Source organism: Pongo abelii, chromosome 13, assembly GCF_028885655.2.
Source record: "Pongo abelii isolate AG06213 chromosome 13, NHGRI_mPonAbe1-v2.0_pri, whole genome shotgun sequence".
Classification (NCBI taxonomy): Eukaryota; Metazoa; Chordata; class Mammalia; order Primates; family Hominidae; genus Pongo; species Pongo abelii.
The window spans coordinates 58,378,528-58,397,811 of NC_071998.2; the positions used below are offsets into that span (position 1 = coordinate 58,378,528).

General features: G+C 44.5%; 1 protein-coding gene across 3 annotated transcripts in view; it reads right to left on the reverse strand.

Moving 5' to 3' along the window:
- Positions 1 to 19,284, reverse strand: part of DOCK8 (dedicator of cytokinesis 8) — a 249,849-nt gene that overhangs the window by 59,661 nt on the left and 170,904 nt on the right. For all 3 annotated transcript variants that reach the window (XM_024252561.3, XM_024252560.3, XM_024252563.3), the window contains 4 exons: positions 16,448 to 16,543; positions 10,113 to 10,262; positions 7,779 to 7,892; positions 448 to 603 (listed from right to left, as the gene is read on the reverse strand). In XM_024252561.3, coding sequence (XP_024108329.3) covers positions 448 to 603; positions 7,779 to 7,892; positions 10,113 to 10,262; positions 16,448 to 16,543 — 516 coding nt within the window. The remainder of the gene's footprint in view (positions 1 to 447; positions 604 to 7,778; positions 7,893 to 10,112; positions 10,263 to 16,447; positions 16,544 to 19,284) is intronic.

The window sequence follows — 19,284 nt, forward strand, 5'->3', positions numbered from 1 at the left end:
CCTCTTCTGCTTCTTGTGCATTTGCAATTGACATGAACAAGTTAAAGCCTCTTAGAGGGCCTATTGCAAAGAAACCTGGTGAATATATGGTTTCCAAAACTTATTTACTTTGGAATCCTCTATTTGCATAATATAACAATTGGCTAATGTCAGACAATGGAAGATTTGAGACTTTTCTATGAGTTTCTAAATTTCATAGGGCTTATTGGATTCTTTGCTTTACTTAACCTGATCAGGGAGCCTTGAGCCTGGGGAGAAACCAATTACTTAGATTGTTAACTCTTAGCTAGTGGTGTAACTTCAGGGTATCATACTTGATCTGGTTTGAATAGTTTGATTTTTCATCAAATTAATAAGACTAACCTTTATAGGGAATACATGATTAAACTGAGCTAGTTAAATGAAATAGCTTGAATAATTCTTTTAGTTAAATAATTCTTTTATTACCTGGGAAGATATGGAAGGACAAGGAGATGTTGGAGCAGTATCAGCATTCATAAAAAAAAGGTTCAGATTGAGGTAATGTTCATGGCTACAGAGGATTCTCAGGAACTCCAGCCTCATGGAAATGAGCATTGGAAGGTTATTGAGCTTGGCTGACAGCTGGGAAGAAAAATGAAAAGAGGAATGAAACATTTATTACAAGGTAAGTGGAGTTGAGGTTGGCAGACACAAAAATATCCTTTCTCTCCAGATTCAGGCAATCAATTTAATAAAAACTAATGGGATAGTGCAACAGATGGTAAATTCTGCATTACAGAGAGGTCTAATAAATTTTCATTCATTACTGTTCCCCTTAGTGATTCTAGCCTAATAGCTGTCCAAAATGAGGATTCCTATCCCCATCTCCACTTTATCAAATCTTTAATACCATGGGAAGCCTGTGCTGAAAATCTTGAGGTACATCTTCACTGTAACATAATTAATTTTACAAAAACTCTACTGTGTTCAAGAAACTAAATGAAAGGAGTTGACCTCATATGAGCCTGTATGAAACTAATAGAATATGACTAGATGACTTTTATGCTACAAGTGCTCTTTTGTAGTTTCTAATTAAAGGCCCCATTGGAAAGTTGTAGAACCAGTTCCCTAGAGAAAGGCATCAAACTGTTTAGGAAAGTACATAGTACCTGCAAAAAACTCAAGGAGCTTGTCCCAGAGTGAGAGAGGATGAAATGGAGAAGAAAGAGAAAGAAAGCTAGAAGAGTTTTTAGGAAAAATCTTCCTTTAAAAAATAAACCATGAAGCAAGCAATGAAAAGCAGACAAAGGTGACAGTCTGGAAGAGACCCCTTGCTTCCCCCAGGCAAGTTGAACAACTGAAAGACCCAGACTCAGAGGCAGCTCCTCTAAAGGCAAAGTAGGGGAAGGAAGGGGCGCTGATGCACCTTGAGCTCCTCAATATTTCACCATTATCACCCCCGACCCCAGCACAGAAATATGAAGCATCATCCTTGTGATGGACATGCCTCCTCTTCATTCACTTCAAGAGTAGTTTTTTAAACTATGTATATATATATACATAGTTTTTATATATATATATAGAGAGAGAGAGAGAGAGGGAGATACAGAGTCTTGCTCTGTTGGACTGGAGTGCAGTGGCATGATCTCGGCTCAGTGCAACCTCCATCTCCCAGGTTCAAGTGATTCTCCTGCCTCAGCCTCCCGAGTAGCTGGGATTACAGGTGCGCATCAACATGCCTAGCTAATTTTTTGTATTTTTAGTAGAGATGGGGTTTAACCATATTGGCCAGGCTGGTCTCGAACTCCTGGCCTCAGGTGATCCTCCCACCTCGGCCTCCCAAAGTGCTGGGATTACAGACTAAACAATATAATTTAAATGAACACATATTTTCAGCCATTTTACAAGAAGCCAACGTGTTGTGGGACATATTGCCTATAGAATTAATTCACAGTTAGACATCCACTTAAAATAAGTAAATGCCATTACATATTATTCTAAAACCAAAACATATGACTTCTATGTAAGCACAGTTACCAGATCCCATAACCTTTCGACGTGCGCTCCTGGCTGACTTTGGACCAGTGGAACCACCAGCACATTGAAGGGATTAGAACTTGGTCATGTGCCTGTCACTTAGGTTACTCTTTAACAGTTGTCGGGTCAAGCAGGCTATCAGAACTTGAACCCACAAGACATTGGCACTTAAAAGAAGGCCCCACTATGGGTATCTTTCGTAGGTCCCTTGAGACATCATTAAAGACAGACATTTCTGGCTGGATGTGGTGGCTCACACCTGTAATCCCAGCACTTCAGGAGGCAGACGCAGGCAGATCACTTGAGGCAAGGAGTTCAAGACCAGTCTGGCCAACATGGTAAAACCCTGTCTCTACTAAAAATGCAAAAATTAGCGGGGAGTGGTGGCACACACCTGTAATCCCAGCTACTACTCGGGAGGGTGAGGCAGAAGAATCGCTTGAACCTGCGAGGCGGAGTTTGCAGTGAGCCAAAATTGTGCCACTGCACTCTGGCCTGGGCAACAGAGTAAGACTCCATCTCAAAAGAAACAAAATAGACATTTCAAAAATAATTTGAGTGATGTTTTGAAAAGAGGAGTAAGGTGCATTCCAAAAACATCCTCCCCAAAGGTCAAGACCCACAATGCCCCTACCCAAGGGATGGGTGTTCACTTAGTGGCACATTGTAAGTGACAGAGAGTAATTGAGGAAATGGATTTGTCTATTTTCAGTCATTATTAAAAAAGACTAAGGTTATATCCATTGCCACAAAATCTTTAGATGGCAGAAAACATAATGATAAAGTCAGATGACTTTGTAAGAATACAACTTGCTTCAGGTATGAAGTTCATCCTGTATCTAGAGAGCTTGGATCAATGAATTAAATCACCATGAATGGGGGTCAGTGACCTTTTGAGGCCTAAGTGCCACTAATGGTGCTAAGTAACATCCGTGGATGTCACCGGCAGACATAGACCACAGAATCAGTGGATAAATCTAATCCAGCCTAGTTTTTTTGCAGATGAGGAAATGAATGCCTCAAAGGCTGATGCTCCCAATCACAGAAGTAATTAATGGTGTCCCAGGAATCAGCATGCACGCTTCTTGACTCCTGGTCTAGGGATCTTTGGCATTTGAGTCAAGGAGAGAAAGAAAAAAAGAAATGGTAACTAAAAGAAAAGGAAAGAATTTAAGGAGAAAGATAGGGAGCAAGAGAAAAGAAAGGAAAGAGAAAGAGAAAATAAAAACATGAGTTTTGCAGGGAAGGCAGACATCTACTTTGGGTTGCCTTATTTCCCTGTTGGGAATGAAGATAGCCTGCATGTGAGTAGCTAAGCCTGGGTCTACAGTGGTGATCTAGGGTATCTTTCATACACTCAACTTAAAGTTTTGGAAACAGACTAACCTGGAATCCTAAATACTGAAGAGGGAGGGCAAGGAGGAGTGAAGTTTCTCTCTGCCATTCTATTCTGGTGGGTCCTGGGACAGACGATCTGCTGCAGGGCAGGGGTCAGGGTGCATGGGATGGGGATGCTTGGGGACTTCTGATGTTTCCCTAGGATTCTTTATTATTATTCTGCTTCCTTGTCAGGACTTCCCTTAGATGAGATTGGGTGTGTTCAGGGTGGTATGGCTGTAGACAAGACTTCCTTTAGAAAAATCATGTCTTTTTCTTTTTTTGGAGGGGAGGTGTCATGTAAACAAGTCAAAGATTGTCTCTGTGTATTGGCCCCTGGGTTGTTTATTTCTTCACTGTAGACTGGTGCTGATCCCTTGGCTCATACCTAACTCAAATTTTACCATGCCCAGTCATGAACAAAAATAGCTCAAATAAGCAGATTTTCATCCATTTAATACCTGCCTTCTTTGCAGACCCCATAAAATCTCGATGGACAGCTGTTTCCTAATGATAAGATAGAGCCTTGCAGATACAGGGCCCTAAGCTGCTACAGCCCTTGGAGCTCTCTGACCCAGAGACTCCCTACTGTGCTGTGGAGCAGCCTCACCCAGATCTATAAGCTTCTGCCCTAATCCTCCTCTCCCCTGGGAGTTCCCCTCCTCCTCTGGATGGTGCCCTCCTCACTGCAGGCCTATGGCTGTTCTCATGCTGGGAGGGGCTTCTGCACTTATGTAACCCTGTCCAAGTGCTGCTCAATGAAGCTTGTATGTCACTGCTTTTTATGGTCCTATCCTTTTCCTTGATCAGCCCTCAAATCTCTCAAACCCCCTAAGGGGGGAGCTTCTTATTTCAAAACTGAGGAAATTAAGACCCATAAAATTGGAAAAAACTTATCTAAAGTCACTAAGTGACTAACCACAGAGAACTTGGTGGTGATGGGAGAGGTGGTGATGGTGGTGGAGGTGGGTAGTGGTGATGATGGTGACAATGGTGATGGTGGAAGAAGTGATGGTGGAGGTGAAGGAGGTGGTCATGGTGGAGCTAATGGTGGTGATGGTGGAGGAGCTAGTGATATTGGAGGTGATAGGAAAGGTGATAATATTGCTAGAGGTGGGTAGGGCGATGGTGGTGATAGTGGAGAAGATGGTGATGGTGGAGGTGGTGATGGTGGCAGTGGTGATGGTGGCGGTGGTGGAGGTGATGGTAATGGTGGAGTGGTGGTGATAGTGGAGGTGGTGGTGATGGTGGAGGAGGTGGTGATGGTGGAGGTGGTGGTGATGGTGGAAGTGGTGGTGATGGTGGTGGTGGTGGTGATAGTGGAGGTGGTGGTGATGGTGGAGCAGGTGGTGATAGTGGAGGTGGTGGTGATGGTGGAGGAGGTGGTGATGGTGATGGTGGAGGAGGTGGTGATAGAGGAGGTGGTGGTGATGATGGAGGAGGTGGTGATGGTGGAGGTGATGGTGATGGTGAAGATGGTGGTGGTGGTGATGGTGGAGGTGGTGGTGATGGTGGAGGAGGTGGTGATGGTGGAGGTGATGGTGATGGTGAAGATGGTAGTGGTGGTGATGGTGGAGGTGGTGGTGATGGTGGAGGTGGTGGTGATGGTGGAAGTGGTGGTGATGGTGGTGGTGGACGTTGTGGTGATGGTGAAGGAGGTGTTGGTAGTGGGGGAGGAGGTGGTGATGGTGGAGGTGGTGGTGATGGTGGAGGAGATGGTGATGGTAGAGGTGATGGTGATGGTGAAGATGGTAGTGGTGGTGATGGTGGAGGTGGTGGTGATGGTGGAAGTGGTGGTGATGGTGGTGGTGGACGTTGTGGTGATGGTGAAGGAGGTGTTGGTAGTGGGGGAGGAGGTGGTGATGGTGGAGGTGGTGGTGATGGTGGAGGTGGTGGGAGGTGGTGGAGGTGATGGTGATGGTGAAGATGGTAGTGGTGGTGATGGTGGAGGTGGTGGTGATGGTGGAGGTGGTGGTGATGGTGGAAGTGGTGGTGATGGTGGTGGTGGACGTTGTGGTGATGGTGAAGGAGGTGTTGGTAGTGGGGGAGGAGGCGGTGATGGTGGAGGAGGTGGTGATGGTGGAGGTGGTGGTGATGGTGGAGGTGGTAGGAGGTGGTGATGGTGGAGGAGGTGGTGATGGTGGAGGTGGTGGGAGGTGGTGATGGTGGAGGAGGTGGTGATGGTGGAGGTGGTGGTGATGGTGGAGGTGGTGGGAGGTGGTGATGGCGGAGGAGGTGGTGATGGTGGAGGTGGTGGGAGGTGGTGATGGGGGAGGAGGTGGTGATGGTGGAGGTGGTGGTGATGGTGGAGGTGGTGGTGATGGTGGAAGTGGTGGTGATGGTGGTGGTGGACGTTGTGGTGATGGTGAAGGAGGTGTTGGTAGTGGGGGAGGAGGTGGTGATGGTGGAGGTGGTGGTGATGGTGGAGGAGGTGGTGATGGTAGAGGTGATGGTGATGGTGAAGATGGTAGTGGTGGTGATGGTGGAGGTGGTGGTGATGGTGGAAGTGGTGGTGATGGTGGTGGTGGACGTTGTGGTGATGGTGAAGGAGGTGTTGGTAGTGGGGGAGGAGGTGGTGATGGTGGAGGTGGTGGTGATGGTGGAGGTGGTGGGAGGTGGTGGAGGTGATGGTGATGGTGAAGATGGTAGTGGTGGTGATGGTGGAGGTGGTGGTGATGGTGGAGGTGGTGGTGATGGTGGAGGTGGTGGTGATGGTGGTGGTGGACGTTGTGGTGATGGTGAAGGAGGTGTTGGTAGTGGGGGAGGAGGCGGTGATGGTGGAGGAGGTGGTGATGGTGGAGGTGGTGGTGATGGTGGAGGTGGTAGGAGGTGGTGATGGTGGAGGAGGTGGTGATGGTGGAGGTGGTGGGAGGTGGTGATGGTGGAGGAGGTGGTGATGGTGGAGGTGGTGGTGATGGTGGAGGTGGTGGGAGGTGGTGATGGTGGAGGAGGTGGTGATGGTGGAGGTGGTGGTGATGGTGGAGGTGGTGGGAGGTGGTGATGGTGGAGGAGGTGGTGATGGTGGAGGTGGTAGGAGGTGGTGATGGTGGAGGTGGTGGTGATGGTGGAGGTGGTGGTGATGGTGGAAGTGGTGGTGATGGTGGTGGTGGATGTTGTGGTGATGGTGAAGGAGGTGTTGGTAGCTGGGGAGGAGGTGGTGATGGTGGAGGTGGTGGTGATGGTGGAGGTGGTGGGAGGTGGTGATGGGGGAGGAAGTGGTGATAGTGGAGGTGGTGGGAGGTGGTGATGGGGGAGGAGGTGGTGATGGTGGAGGTGGTGGGAGGTGGTGATGGGGGAGGTGGTGGGAGGTGGTGATGGGGGTGGAGGTGGTGATGGTGGAGGTGGTGGGAGGTGGTGATGGGGGAGGAGGTGGTGATGGTGGAGGTGGTGGGAGGTGGTGATGGGGGAGGTGGTGGGAGGTGGTGATGAGGGAGGAGGTGGTGATGGTGGAGGTGGTGGGAGGTGGTGATGGGGGAGGAGGTGGTGATGGTGGAGGTGGTGGGAGGTGGTGATGGGGGAGGTGGTGGGAGGTGGTGATGAGGGAGGAGGTGGTGATGGGGGAGGTGGTGGGAGGTGGTGATGGGGGAGGAGGTGGTGATGGTGGAGGTGGTGGGAGGTGGTGATGGGGGAGGAGGTGGTGATGGTGGAGGTGGTAGGAGGTGGTGATGGTGGAGGTGGTGGGAGGTGGTGATGGGGGAGGAGGTGGTGATAGTGGGTATGGGAGTAATGAGAATGGTGGTGGCTGGTGGTAGTAGTAGCAGTAATGATGGTACTAGTGGCTAGAGTAGGGATATGGAAGGAGAGGAGCAGCAACAATAACTGCTATTTATATTACTATTGTTAGGGTAGTTTGAGGGAGACAGCACATGAATAATTCCATTTAAAAATTTGGGGGGATGGCACTGATAGATGCACTTGGTTTATGAAATATTTACTATGTGCTCAGTGAAATTAAATCTCTTTGAATGATTTTATTTAAGAACACTTTAAAGGGTTCTTTCAAGTCAGAGCATCACAACAGCAATTTAATTAATTACCCTAATATGTGAAAAGAGACCTCAGACTGGGAGCGCGAGGACTCGTCAAAGACTGAAAGTACTGTATAGCCATGTTAATTTTCTGCTGAATGTCAAATTGAAGATTCAGATCATATCACAAATTTTAATTCTCACAGATGAATCTGTTGACCCTTCTACACTGTCGGTAAATGCTCCAGGAATCAAGGTAAGCCAGCATGTCTGAGGAATGTCCACGGCACAGACACGAGGGATGTGCTGCAAAACACAGGAAGTGTAGGATTCACGCCAACTCAGTAACGAATAAGACAGCGTACCATGGCAACGAACATCACATTATATGAGAAGGAACAAAATGGCTTGCTTGGGGGTGGGGGGGACACTCACCTGGTTGCAATAATGTCTGATGAGGTTAAACACAAAGCCCCGATCCATGAGGGAGAGAAGGTCATACAAGAAGAAAGCCAGGCTGATGTTCATCTTTTCCGCCTGTTCATTTTCCTTAAAAACAAACAAACACCCAAATCATTTTGTGGTACACTCTGGATTTGAACTTCCAGGTCACTGGTGGGAAAATTGGGAGAGACAGGTCCTATTATTTCAGCCACTGTCCTTCTGGGTGACACTGGGCAAAGTAGTTGAGTCTCCTTTAACTAAAGCCATGACTGTGAGGTTGAATCAAGTAATTATTCATGTACTGTTAATATTTAGGTGCATTTCCTTCCAGTCACTTTTTTTTCTACATGCATATTTATATGTGTATAATTAAGCACATTCTCTATATACTATGTTGGATCCTATTTTTTTTTTTATATCCCCTGGTAACTATATATTTTTTGTAACTATTTTCTTTTTTTTTTTGGCAAACTGACTTGAAAAGTACTTACTGTTTTCAATGAGATAGTTTCTTAATTTTTAAGGATTATTACAGAAAATCCAATCAGGATAAAAGAATTAGTTTTTACCTAAGAAATTTATTCCCCAATTAGGCAGCATTTCCAGCCTAAGAGAGGTCAGAGTCATACTCCGCAGAGTGTATTCACTCCGTAGGGTAAATTCCTCCATGAATCCCAATTAACAAGCTACGCCTATTTTTAAAATTTTTAATTTGTATTATTTCTCAGTGCTCCTGTTTATGACGGATTTTACAGTGTTTCAGAGCAATTTGGGATTCAGTTTTTCATGTTTATGTCCTTTATTCTCAGAATGACAAATCAATTTCCTTTGACACTATTAAAAATATGGTTTGAAACTATTTTGCTTTTGTTAATATGCAATTTGCAAATTCAGGCCATGCTGACCAGTCAAGTCACTGGGATGGATGGGGACCTGATAAAGAGGTTGCCACAGTGCCGCTGAGAGGTCCTCGAACTCTCTCCGCATTCTCCACGTGGCCACTCCTCCTGGGTGCCTTACATGACTCAGTATCCGGGTTTAAAATCTCCAGTCTTGGCTTTATTGCTGGCTGTGTGTGACTTTTGGAAAATTTATCAACCTCACTGTGCCTTATTCTCACACCTGCCAATGTGGAGATACCATTGCTGTTCCCACAAAGTTTGCCATGAGGAATAACCAAATGAAAATCTCCTGAGCACTTGGTACTACGCAAATTCTCAATAATGACAAAGCTATTAATAATAAACATTGCTTCCTAAGATTTTTGTAGCTGCCTTTTAAACATTTTATTTATTTCATTTTATGTATTTTTTAGGTTTTATTTTGAAACAATTTCAAACTTACAGAAAAGGTGCAAGAATAGTACAAAGAACTATTGTATACCCTTTAATGAAGCTTATCAATACTTGACATTTTGCTACATTTGTTTTATCGTTCTATGAACATAAAAACTTTTTTTTTTCTGAACCATTTGAGAATGGGTTGCAAATATCATGCCCATTTACCCCATAACACTTCAAGGTGTATTTCCTAAGAGCAAAAATATTATCTTTCATGTCTACACTTTTCTTTTAGATGGAGTCTCACTCTGTCACCCAGGCTGGAGTGCTGTGGCACCATCTTGGCTCACTGCAACCTCCGCCTCCTGGGCTCAAGCGATTCTTCCACCTCAGCCTCCCGAGAAGCTGGGATTACAGGTACGTGCCACTACACCCGGCTAATTTTCTGTATTTTTAGTAGAGACGGGGTTTCAACATGTTGGCCAGGCTGGTCTCAAATGCCTGACCTCAAGTGATCTGACCACCCCGGCCTCCCAAAGTGTTGGGATTACAGGTGTGAGCCACTGCACCCAGCCCGATATGATAATTTAAACCACAGTCCATATTGCAATTTCTTTTTTTGTTTTTTTGAGACAGAGTCTCATTCTGTCACCCAGGCTGGAGTGCTATGGCACCATCTCGGCTCACTGCAACCTCTGTCTCCCGGGTTCAAGCAGTTCTCTTGCTTCTGCCTCCCAGTTGCTGGGATTACAGATACGCACAACCATGCTCAGCTAATTTTTGTATTTTTAGTAGAGACGGGGTCTCACCATGTCACCATGTTGGCCAGGCAGCTCTCGAACCCCTGGCCTCATGTGTGTAATTTCTTTATAACAATTTTCCAGCCCCACATCAGTGTCCAGTCCAGTATAACATACTGCGTTTAACTGTCATTACAGTTATATTTTAATTATTGTTTTAAAATGATGCTTATTTTTCTCTGATTATAAAAGTAATATATGTTCCAGGTAAACAATTTAAAAAATAAAGAGTAAAATACAGTTACCTTCTGTGGTTTTACTAAAAGGGCTGCAATTTCCGAGGTGACCACATTAACAATAGTAGTTATATCATCCATAAAACGGTCAGAAAAACGAGTCCTCCGAAAACTGTCCCGTTTGTCCATGTTATGTACATGCTGGGCCATGCTTTTCACCTACGGAGGGGGATGGGGGAAATGTCAACATGGAGATTGGTGACCTGCTTGTACAATGCAGAAAAGAGGGAAAGACTCACAGAAATGCTCTCTAACAATGGATTTTCTGACACTTTATCTGTGCTGGTGGTGCCCGAGCAAGCTCTGGACTAAAATGCTGCAGACACACCAATGGTTACCATGGTGGCAGTAGGTGGGAAGGGTGTCCTCTTTTTGACCCCAAGTCAGAGGCTCCCTTCTTGCTGCTGACAAAGCCAGGAGCTTAATTCTTTAGCTACAGTGTTCTCAACTGCCTACATCCTGGAAGGCAGACCTGAGCTGGGCTCCTGTAACCAGCTAGGTGTCCACTATCATAGGACAGAACACATGACTTAGAAAGGAACAGGTTATCACAAGGTTCTTGATGCAAACTAAAGTCTTTTCTGTTCCTGAAACTACAGGAAGGAGAACATGGGAGAAATGTTCCTCCTATCTTCAGTTTCAGTGTTTCTTGAGGGAGCACAGTTTTTCCAGAAACAGTTCTATAGTTTCCAGCAGTTATCTTCTGCTCCTGTAAATTTTAGCTATATTATATATTGAGCAGGAAATGTTGGCCAGCTGGAAACAGAACCACTATTTAGAACATTGCCTCCAGGTGAAACATTACCTCTAGGGGAAATTTTGAGTTCCATAAGTCTAATTTTTAGTTACATAATGCAGACAGTCACCAAATGACACAAAAATATCTATATACAGATGATCTATCTATCTATATCTAGTATCTCTATATAGATATCTTTGTGTCAATACAAGTCACCAATTGACACAAATTGGTGTACTGACACAAACTGGTGTATATTGTGGTTACATATATAATGCAAACAATTCATCAACTGACACAAAGATATTTATATACAGATATATCTATATGGATATATATACGTATACATATACATATCATATCTATATATAGATATCCTTGTGTCAATTGGTGACTGTCTGCATTATGACTAGAATAATACTATCTCAATGCCTAACACAATTTTAAATCAAGATCATGCTTACTTTTTGGACATCTTGGGTCCAGGAGATTCACAGGTCAATATAGGCCCCCTTGACACCATCTGAGGGTGAGTCTTATCCTTGTTGGAATTTGCTTACACTATTAGGAACATGGGGAAGACTAGGAGGTCTTGTGGTTGGGTCCCTACACTCTGAAATCATTTTCATGAATGTGTCTAGATTAGTCAGACAGCCAGTGCAATACTACTACTACTACTAATAATAATGGCACTGGAAGTTGAACCACCCACATTTGCCCTCTGTGTTGAGACTGGAAGAAGAGGGGACTTCCACTCCCAGGAGCTACATGAGAGAACGTTAATGCACTAACAGCAGAATTCAGTTTCTAAGGATGCATGCAGCACTGGCAATTTTTGTTAGCATGGAAACAAACAGAAAAAACAAAGGGAAGGCAAAATAAGAAAAAAACAGAGACACAGGCTTTATGTGTTTCATGTTTTCAGATAATGCCATGGCCAGCTCAGGGAAGACCTAAGGACATCAAACCCTAAAGCTCAGTATAGAAACCATGGTTTCTCCTCATGGCGGCATCCTGTTTGGTTTGGGACACAGAGATGGGTTCATATCCCACAGGGCCGCATGCACCTGGTGAGAAGACCTGAATGAAGGGTGGGAACTGGACCCATTTTTGTCCAAAAAAAGCCTCTCTCTCACTATGCTCCTAACAAAGGACTTAAGAAGATAAGGCCTCTTTGTCTTGGGCAATGCCAATCCTGATTCTGGGCAGGCTAACCACCCCAGCACTAAGGCTTTCAGAACTCACTGCTGTATTTGGCTCCTGTCTGCTGAGTTTGGCCATCCTACAACCAAATAAATAATTCTCACAATACCATACTTCCAACCAATGGCCTCTTTCCAGACTGTCAGCAGCTTGCCAGCTACTGTGTCCTCCGGATCTCCAGAGAAGAACATCCAGTAGAAACACTAGTGGAGGCCTGGCCCTGTCGAGTGGGGCGAGGCACAAAAATCTTTTCCCCTATATGGGCCTTTGTGGCCCATTTAAAGTAAGGGTACCTCTAAAGAACCCCTTAATGTGGAACTTCATGTCCTGAGTGAGTAAACTAGGTCACCCATTTATCTCTATTTCTCCAAGGTCTGGCTCAGCAGTTTCTAGAAGCACAGGGATTTTATTCATTAGCAAGTGTGAAAGTCGCCCAAGCATTGTGTTTAACAGCTCTAATGCCAAAGTGTTGTTCATTAGCGCTTGGGCATTGACACAACTAGAGGGTGTTAAATTGCCCAGGTTGTTGGCTAAGGCCAAGGAAGCTGTTGTCTTTCTCAAGCTTCTTGGAAAAAAAAACAAAACAAAACTGTTTTGGTTTTCAAATAACTTCCTGGGCATCGTTCAGGCAAATGCATAAACAATGTATGAAGAATTGGGCACCTTGTCTGAGTCTGGGATCAATTTCCTTGCAAAGTTCTGGCTGGGGGATGATAGTTTCCATTTGCCTCTACCCCAGCTCCCTGATGGATTTCTTGTCCCTCTCTGTCTGTCTCTGAATGCTGGGAAGGGGGTCTTGAGGGTCACTCAGGCCCCCTTAACCTTTGGCTTCCAGTTGGAGTTGGCCAACAGGAGCACAAACAACGGGATCAGTAGGTGGGAGAACACAGAGGCCCAGGTAGTTACTCACTTCCGCTGCCCTCATCCCTGCTGCAGTGACGTACTGGTAGTGGCAACATTTTCCTAAGGACCCAGGCTCCTTTTCTAAGACTGTTTCATCTGCCTCCAGATTTTTCTAGGTCCCAGTTACTCTGCTATACTCTTGATTCTTTAGAGCTAGCATAGAGAAAGGCTTCTGCCAGCTGCTATACCCTGGGGGCTCTCACCAATCCTCAATGGCCCCTGAACCTCCCATACATGCTGAGCAGAGTCCTTTTGATCAATGCTTTTCAGTTAACCCTTTTGGGCAACGGAAACTCTGTCCTGCCAGAACCTGACAGACTTAGGTTTTAGGCTGCTAGTAGAACTGGTGTCTTGGGTGATCTGCATGTTGACAAACCCCTGCAATATGCTTAGATTAGCAGGGGCTTTCTTCCCAAAAAACTTCATCTGTTTACCATAAGGGACTTCATAGAGGTAAGATGGGCCATGTGCTTTTAGCTTACGCTTTCTCTCCTGGGCCAACCAAGCCCTAGTAAACAAATGTGCAAGGCCAAAAGCAGTTAGGGGCAGTTAAGTGGTACTGCTGAAGCCTTTGGCTGACTTGGAGACTCTCCTTATGGCCACCACCCTTCCTCCAACCCCATCTGTAACTTTGGGATAATAAAAGCTCCTCCTGCCTCAAGATTGCATAATGATTACATTAGATAATGCTTTAAAATGCTTAAAACACTGCCTGGCACATATATGGTAAGATGCTCAGTACATTTTTGATGTGATTATTCTTTCTCCCATTGGTATGCCAACTATTATTGGGATTCTATGAAGAACAGAGTCATCATTACACCTGCAGAGAATGCAAACTTCCTTTGGAAAGAGAGCTCTAAGATGCCACATGGAACCACTCAGAATAAGCAATGCTGAATTCCGCATTGGGAATGAATCATTTGTATGAATTATCCATAGCTGGATTAGGACTCAAGTGAATCTTCTTCTTCTTTTTTTTTTTTTTTTTTTTTGAGACAGGGTCTCAATCTGTTGCCCAGGCTGGAGTGCAATGGCATGATCATGGCTCACTGCAGCCTTGAACTCCTGGGCTCCAGTGATGCTCCTGCCTCAGCCTGCTGAGTAACTGAGACTACAAGCACATGCTACCACACCCAGGTAATTTTTTCATTTTTGCAGAGCTAGGCTGAGTGAATCTTCTTTATGGAGAGACGTGATGGTGGGTGGGATGTGTAAATAGAAGCAGGATATAAAGGGCATGGGGTGTTGGTTTTGATATTTCTCATGCCTCAAGAAACAAGAGGGGAATGGGTTTTATGGCCCAGTCCATTTCCTGCCAGAGCATGGAGCTCATGTCTCATTGTTAATGCTCTTGCCCCAAGACTTGTGAGCTGCAGCCACCACCTTAATTAGCTTGGCTTTTGGAATGAAAAAAAATTCTGGTGTTGTCTGAGTACAAATTCCAAAAGACCTGTAGCTCTGTATAGGATTCACAGAACAGAGGTGGTGTAGACCAGTGGATCATTAACAGGCTTAGAAGTCACCTGAGAAGACAGGTAAATGCACAATGCTGGCCTCCAGCCTCCTAATTTTAGTGCTTTGAGAAAGAATCTCTGCTTTATTTTTACTAAGCACCTCCAGGTGGTTCCGTGGCAAGGATTTGGGACCATGCTTTGGGACCCTTCTCAAAACAGAGGTTGGGACTTTGCAAAACTTCATGGGATTTGAATTCTGGGTGTGTTTCTGTGGCATGAACTTGACTTCTTCTGAACTCTATTCCACATTGCTTCCTATTTCCTCCCCAGTGGATGTTTCATTTGTTTCCTTTGCCCTTTGTTCTCTGTGTCCTATTGTTCTGCATTTCTCCCTTTTTCTTGGGCTTCAACTTACATATAAAAACTAGAGCTTAGGTGGAAACCCTCCCATCTCTTTAGTCTCTCTTTTTTTTTGTTTTTTAGATAGAGTTTTACTCTTTTTGCCCAGGCTGGAGCGCAATGGCGCAATCTCAGCTCACTGCTGCCTCTGCCTCCCAGGTTCAAGCAATTCTCCTGCCTCAGCTTCCTGAGTAGATGGGATTACAGGCACCCACCACTACACCCGGCTAATTTTTGTATTTTTAGTAGGGATGGGTTTTGTCATGTTGGCCAGGCTGATCTCGAACTCATGACTTCAAGTGACCTGCCTGCCTCAGCCTCCCAAAGTGCTAGGATTACAAGTGTGAGCCACCACGCCCAGACTAGACTCTCTTCAAAAAAAAAAAAAAAAGATTCACTTAATGGGACAGGGGAAAGAACCCAATGAATATAAAGCTAACATTATCACTAAATCTCAACCTACTCCAAATCCTCCGAATTGTTTGCATATATATTTTTATATAGTTGGTGTCTATGTCTTTAGACCTTTTTCATTCAACATCATCTCACTATGCATCTCTGTTTATTAACATTGACAAAATGTTTATTTTTAGTGCCTCTATGGTAAAATCCTTTTACTTTCATTAATAATTAAACAAAAAAATAGTTATCACTATTATTCCCCTTATTTTAAAATTAAGGTATTATGGCTATACCTTTTGCTTTTCTGCTCGAGTAATGGTAGAAGTTTTAGGATAAACAGATATACAAATTTCATTCTGTTTTCCAACAGGTATTAGTTGGGCCTTGCATGGTACCAAGAAGTGTGCTGAGGCTAGAGATGGGATAATACACGAGAGACGCAAATCCTAAAAATCTAACCGTTGAGAAGAAAAAACAATTAGAAATTGTGACAAGCACTAGGAAAGAAATAAATAGGGTGCTCAGAAGGAGGATAATAGAGGAAGATATATTACAGTACAAGGTGGTCAGAAAAGGCCTCTTGGAGATGGTTCCACTGAAGCTGAAATCTATAGAGAAGAATAGAAACTGTGTGTGTTGGGGGTGCAGAGGTGAAAGTTAGGGAGCAGGAAGAGAATCTGGAAAAGGCTGTGAGGCCAAAATGGCCTTGGCATCTTCAAACCACCAAAAGAGGACCGTGTGGCTGAGTGACGGGGGAACGTGGCGTGAGATGAGGTTAGAGAGGGAGGAAAACACAGAATCATACAAGGGCTTTTTAGGTCATGACAAAAATGTGTGCTTTCTTCTCAGTGCAGTGAAAATCATCGATCGGTTTTTAAAAGGAGCGTGACATTCTCTGTTTAGTATTGGCTGCCATGTGCAGAATGGGTGGGCCAAGCGCAAAAATGGATACAGGCAGGAAAAAGAGGATGTCATTGCGAGAGGCACATGAGAGATGATGGTGTGTGGCCAGGTGGGGAGTGGTGAAGGTGATGAGAACTCACAGGACAGAGATAGATTTTCATGGTAGAAGCAACACAATTTAGTGGAAGAAGGATAGGGAGGGGTGAGAGATTATTAGATTTCAAGAAACCACCCCAGGTTTTCAGCAGGGACAACTCAGTGAACCAAATGTCAATTCCTTTCTGCTGTGTGTTTCTCTTGGCCTATTGAGCATAGATACAAACATGCAAGAATCTCACCAGAAGCTCAAAGAAGAACCAGGCGTACTTGAAGACTGTTTCTCTCACCATTCCAGTGCTGACCACCATCTGGAGGGCAAGCTCCTCATGGAAATGCTAAATAAGAACCAGAAAAATTAGGCTGTGATGACAAAGGCTATTATTATTCACCAACACTTTTTTTCTTTTCTTTTATTTCCCCCAATTTAATAGCTTGTTAGTTCCTGAAACATGTGTCTTAGATGTTCTAGGCAGTAAGTGGTGGATGGCAAAGTCAGTGCTGAGATCATCTGAGACTGGAGGACATTTCAGTGAGTAGAAGGCTGGGGTCAGTGCTGCACGGGCAGACACATTTGAAGGAGTGGACTCAGCCTGGGAGTGAAACTCTATTCTACGGGGGAAACATTCTGGGTAGCCATTAAAACTGGTACTGCCTTACTTTCCTCTCGGGTCCTGCTGAAAACTCTCTGTGTGACCATGTGCAAGCCATGCTCTCTTTGCCCTCAGTTTTCTCATCCATAAAATCAGTTGGTTGGTGGCAGCAGTTCTCAAACTTTTTTTTTTTTTTTTTTTTTTTGAGATAGGGCTGCACTCTGTCGCCCAGGCTGGAATGCAGTGGCGTAATCTCGCTCACTGCAACTTCCCTGGCTCAAGCAATCCTCCCACCTACTTTAGTCCCAAGTAGCTGGGATTAAAGGCGTGCACCACCAAGCCCAACTAATTTTTGTTTGTTTTTTTTGGTAGAGATGGGGTTTCGTCATGCTGCCCACTTAGTCTCAAACTCCTGAGCTCAAGCAATCCACCCGCCTCGGCCTCTCAAAGTGCTGGGTTTACAGGTTTGAGCCACTACGCCCGGCCTCTGTGTATCAGAATCTCCTGGAGGGCCTGATGAAACACAGACGGGGGGCCCCACCCCCAGATATTTTGATTCAATAGCCTGGGAATTTGCATTTCTAACAAGTTCCCGGGTGCTGCTGCTGCTGGTCCAGGGTTACACTTTAGGGACCACTGTCTAGATGGCGTCTAAACTCTCTAGGAGACTGGACAATTTTTGTTTTTATAATGCCAATATGGCACTGTGGGAAACAGGATCGATGGGGTTTATGAGAGGATCTTGGGCTCTCAAAGGCATAGTAGTATCAGCCTTAACTCACAACATCTAAATTTCTATGTCCCAGGGCCAGATGCTTGGAAAGTCCCCCAGCTCCACTTTGCGTCTTTACTTCCCTTCAAGTCACCTACTGCTCAGTAGCAAATGGGGGCACATGGTGACTTATACCTTTCCCATTCTCCAGCATATCTGGCTGTGTGTTCATGTTCCTGACAATCATTTTGATGAGGAAGAAGTTCAAGACTAAAGGTAGGGCAATCAGTCCATTACACTGTGCCTGATAATGTCCTGGTCTTAAAATAGAAAGTCTTACATCTTGGGGACTCCCTCAGTCCTGGGCAAATGAGAACAGTTGGTCACCCTAATTAATGCCAAAAATGATGTCTGGGAATTTTTTGTGGTTTTGTTTCATCTTATGCCCACAAAACCTGGAATAAACGTAGATAAACTCCTTTTTTTTTTTTTCTGGTAAGAAAGTAGGTAAAAAAGCTAAAGCTATTTGAACACCCTAATATCATATCCTTATTTGCAAATTAAGTTTTAAAGTCAACACCTAAAGCAAAAACTGATTACAGCAAACACTGCTCTTGACAGTCGTTTAAATTATCCACAGAGGGCTAGGTGTGTTGACTCATGCCTGTAATCCTAGCACTTTGGGAGGCCGAGGAGGGCAGATTACTTGAGGTCAGGAGTTTGAGACGAGCCTGGCCAACATGGTGAAACCCCATCTATACTAAAAATACAAAAATTAGCCAGATGTGGTGGTTCATGGTTGTAATCCCGGCTACTCCGGAGGCTGAGGCAAGAGAATCACTTAAACCTGGGAGGCAGAGGTTGCAGTGAGCCAAGATTGCACCACGGCACTCCAGCCTGGGTGACAGAGTAAGTGAGACTCTGTTTAAAAAAAAAAAAAAAAAAATTACCCACAGAGTCCAGTATGCATGCAACCCAATGTACTAATTCTTGTGTACATTAAAATTTGAGAGCTACTTAGCTAAACTAAAAGATGACAAAAGGAAAATCTCTGTATACATGCTTGGGTATTTTAACCAATTAGATCCCCAGTGGGTTAGTGGTGATGAATGGAGAATGCTTAGGTGTTTCAGATTATCGACTGGTTTCACTTCGTTTTGTGAGGTTAGTCAAACCTTAATAATTTTAATATACGTTAACACATTTGTTTGCTGTTGTGAGTCTGAAGTGAAGCTGTCTCACTTGAGAGAGGCGTGGGGTTGAGTTTTAATCTAGCAGGTGGTCTAACTGTGCACATGATATAACTGGACTACACTTTGATCTTCTCATTGTGGGAAAGACATGCTCCCCTAGCTTCAAAGGTCGCCTCTAGAAAATAGGTCAGTTTGTCTGCCAGGGTCTTATGGCAAGAAGAGATTAGACAAGGATAAGCTGCTTCTTAAAGTAATTTATGCTGCTTTCTGGGCAGCATTATTACAAGAACACCTTGCTCTGGAGGTTATATAAAATAGCCAAGCAGCAAAACTCCGTCTGCTAAGGTATTAAGGAAACATATTGGCCAAACTTCCCTTTGAAATAAAATGTCTCTATTCTGGTCATTTCAAGTCAAAACATGGCAACTGCAAAACCAAACAGGACATGGGTTAAAGAAGTCAGGCTGTAGGCAAATAATGGTTTTTAAGAAAGGAAAATGGTATAATACTTATAACCAGTCACTGCATAGGGCCTGTGATAGCCTAATATTAAATTTTAGAGCAAGTGGACAAATTTGTTT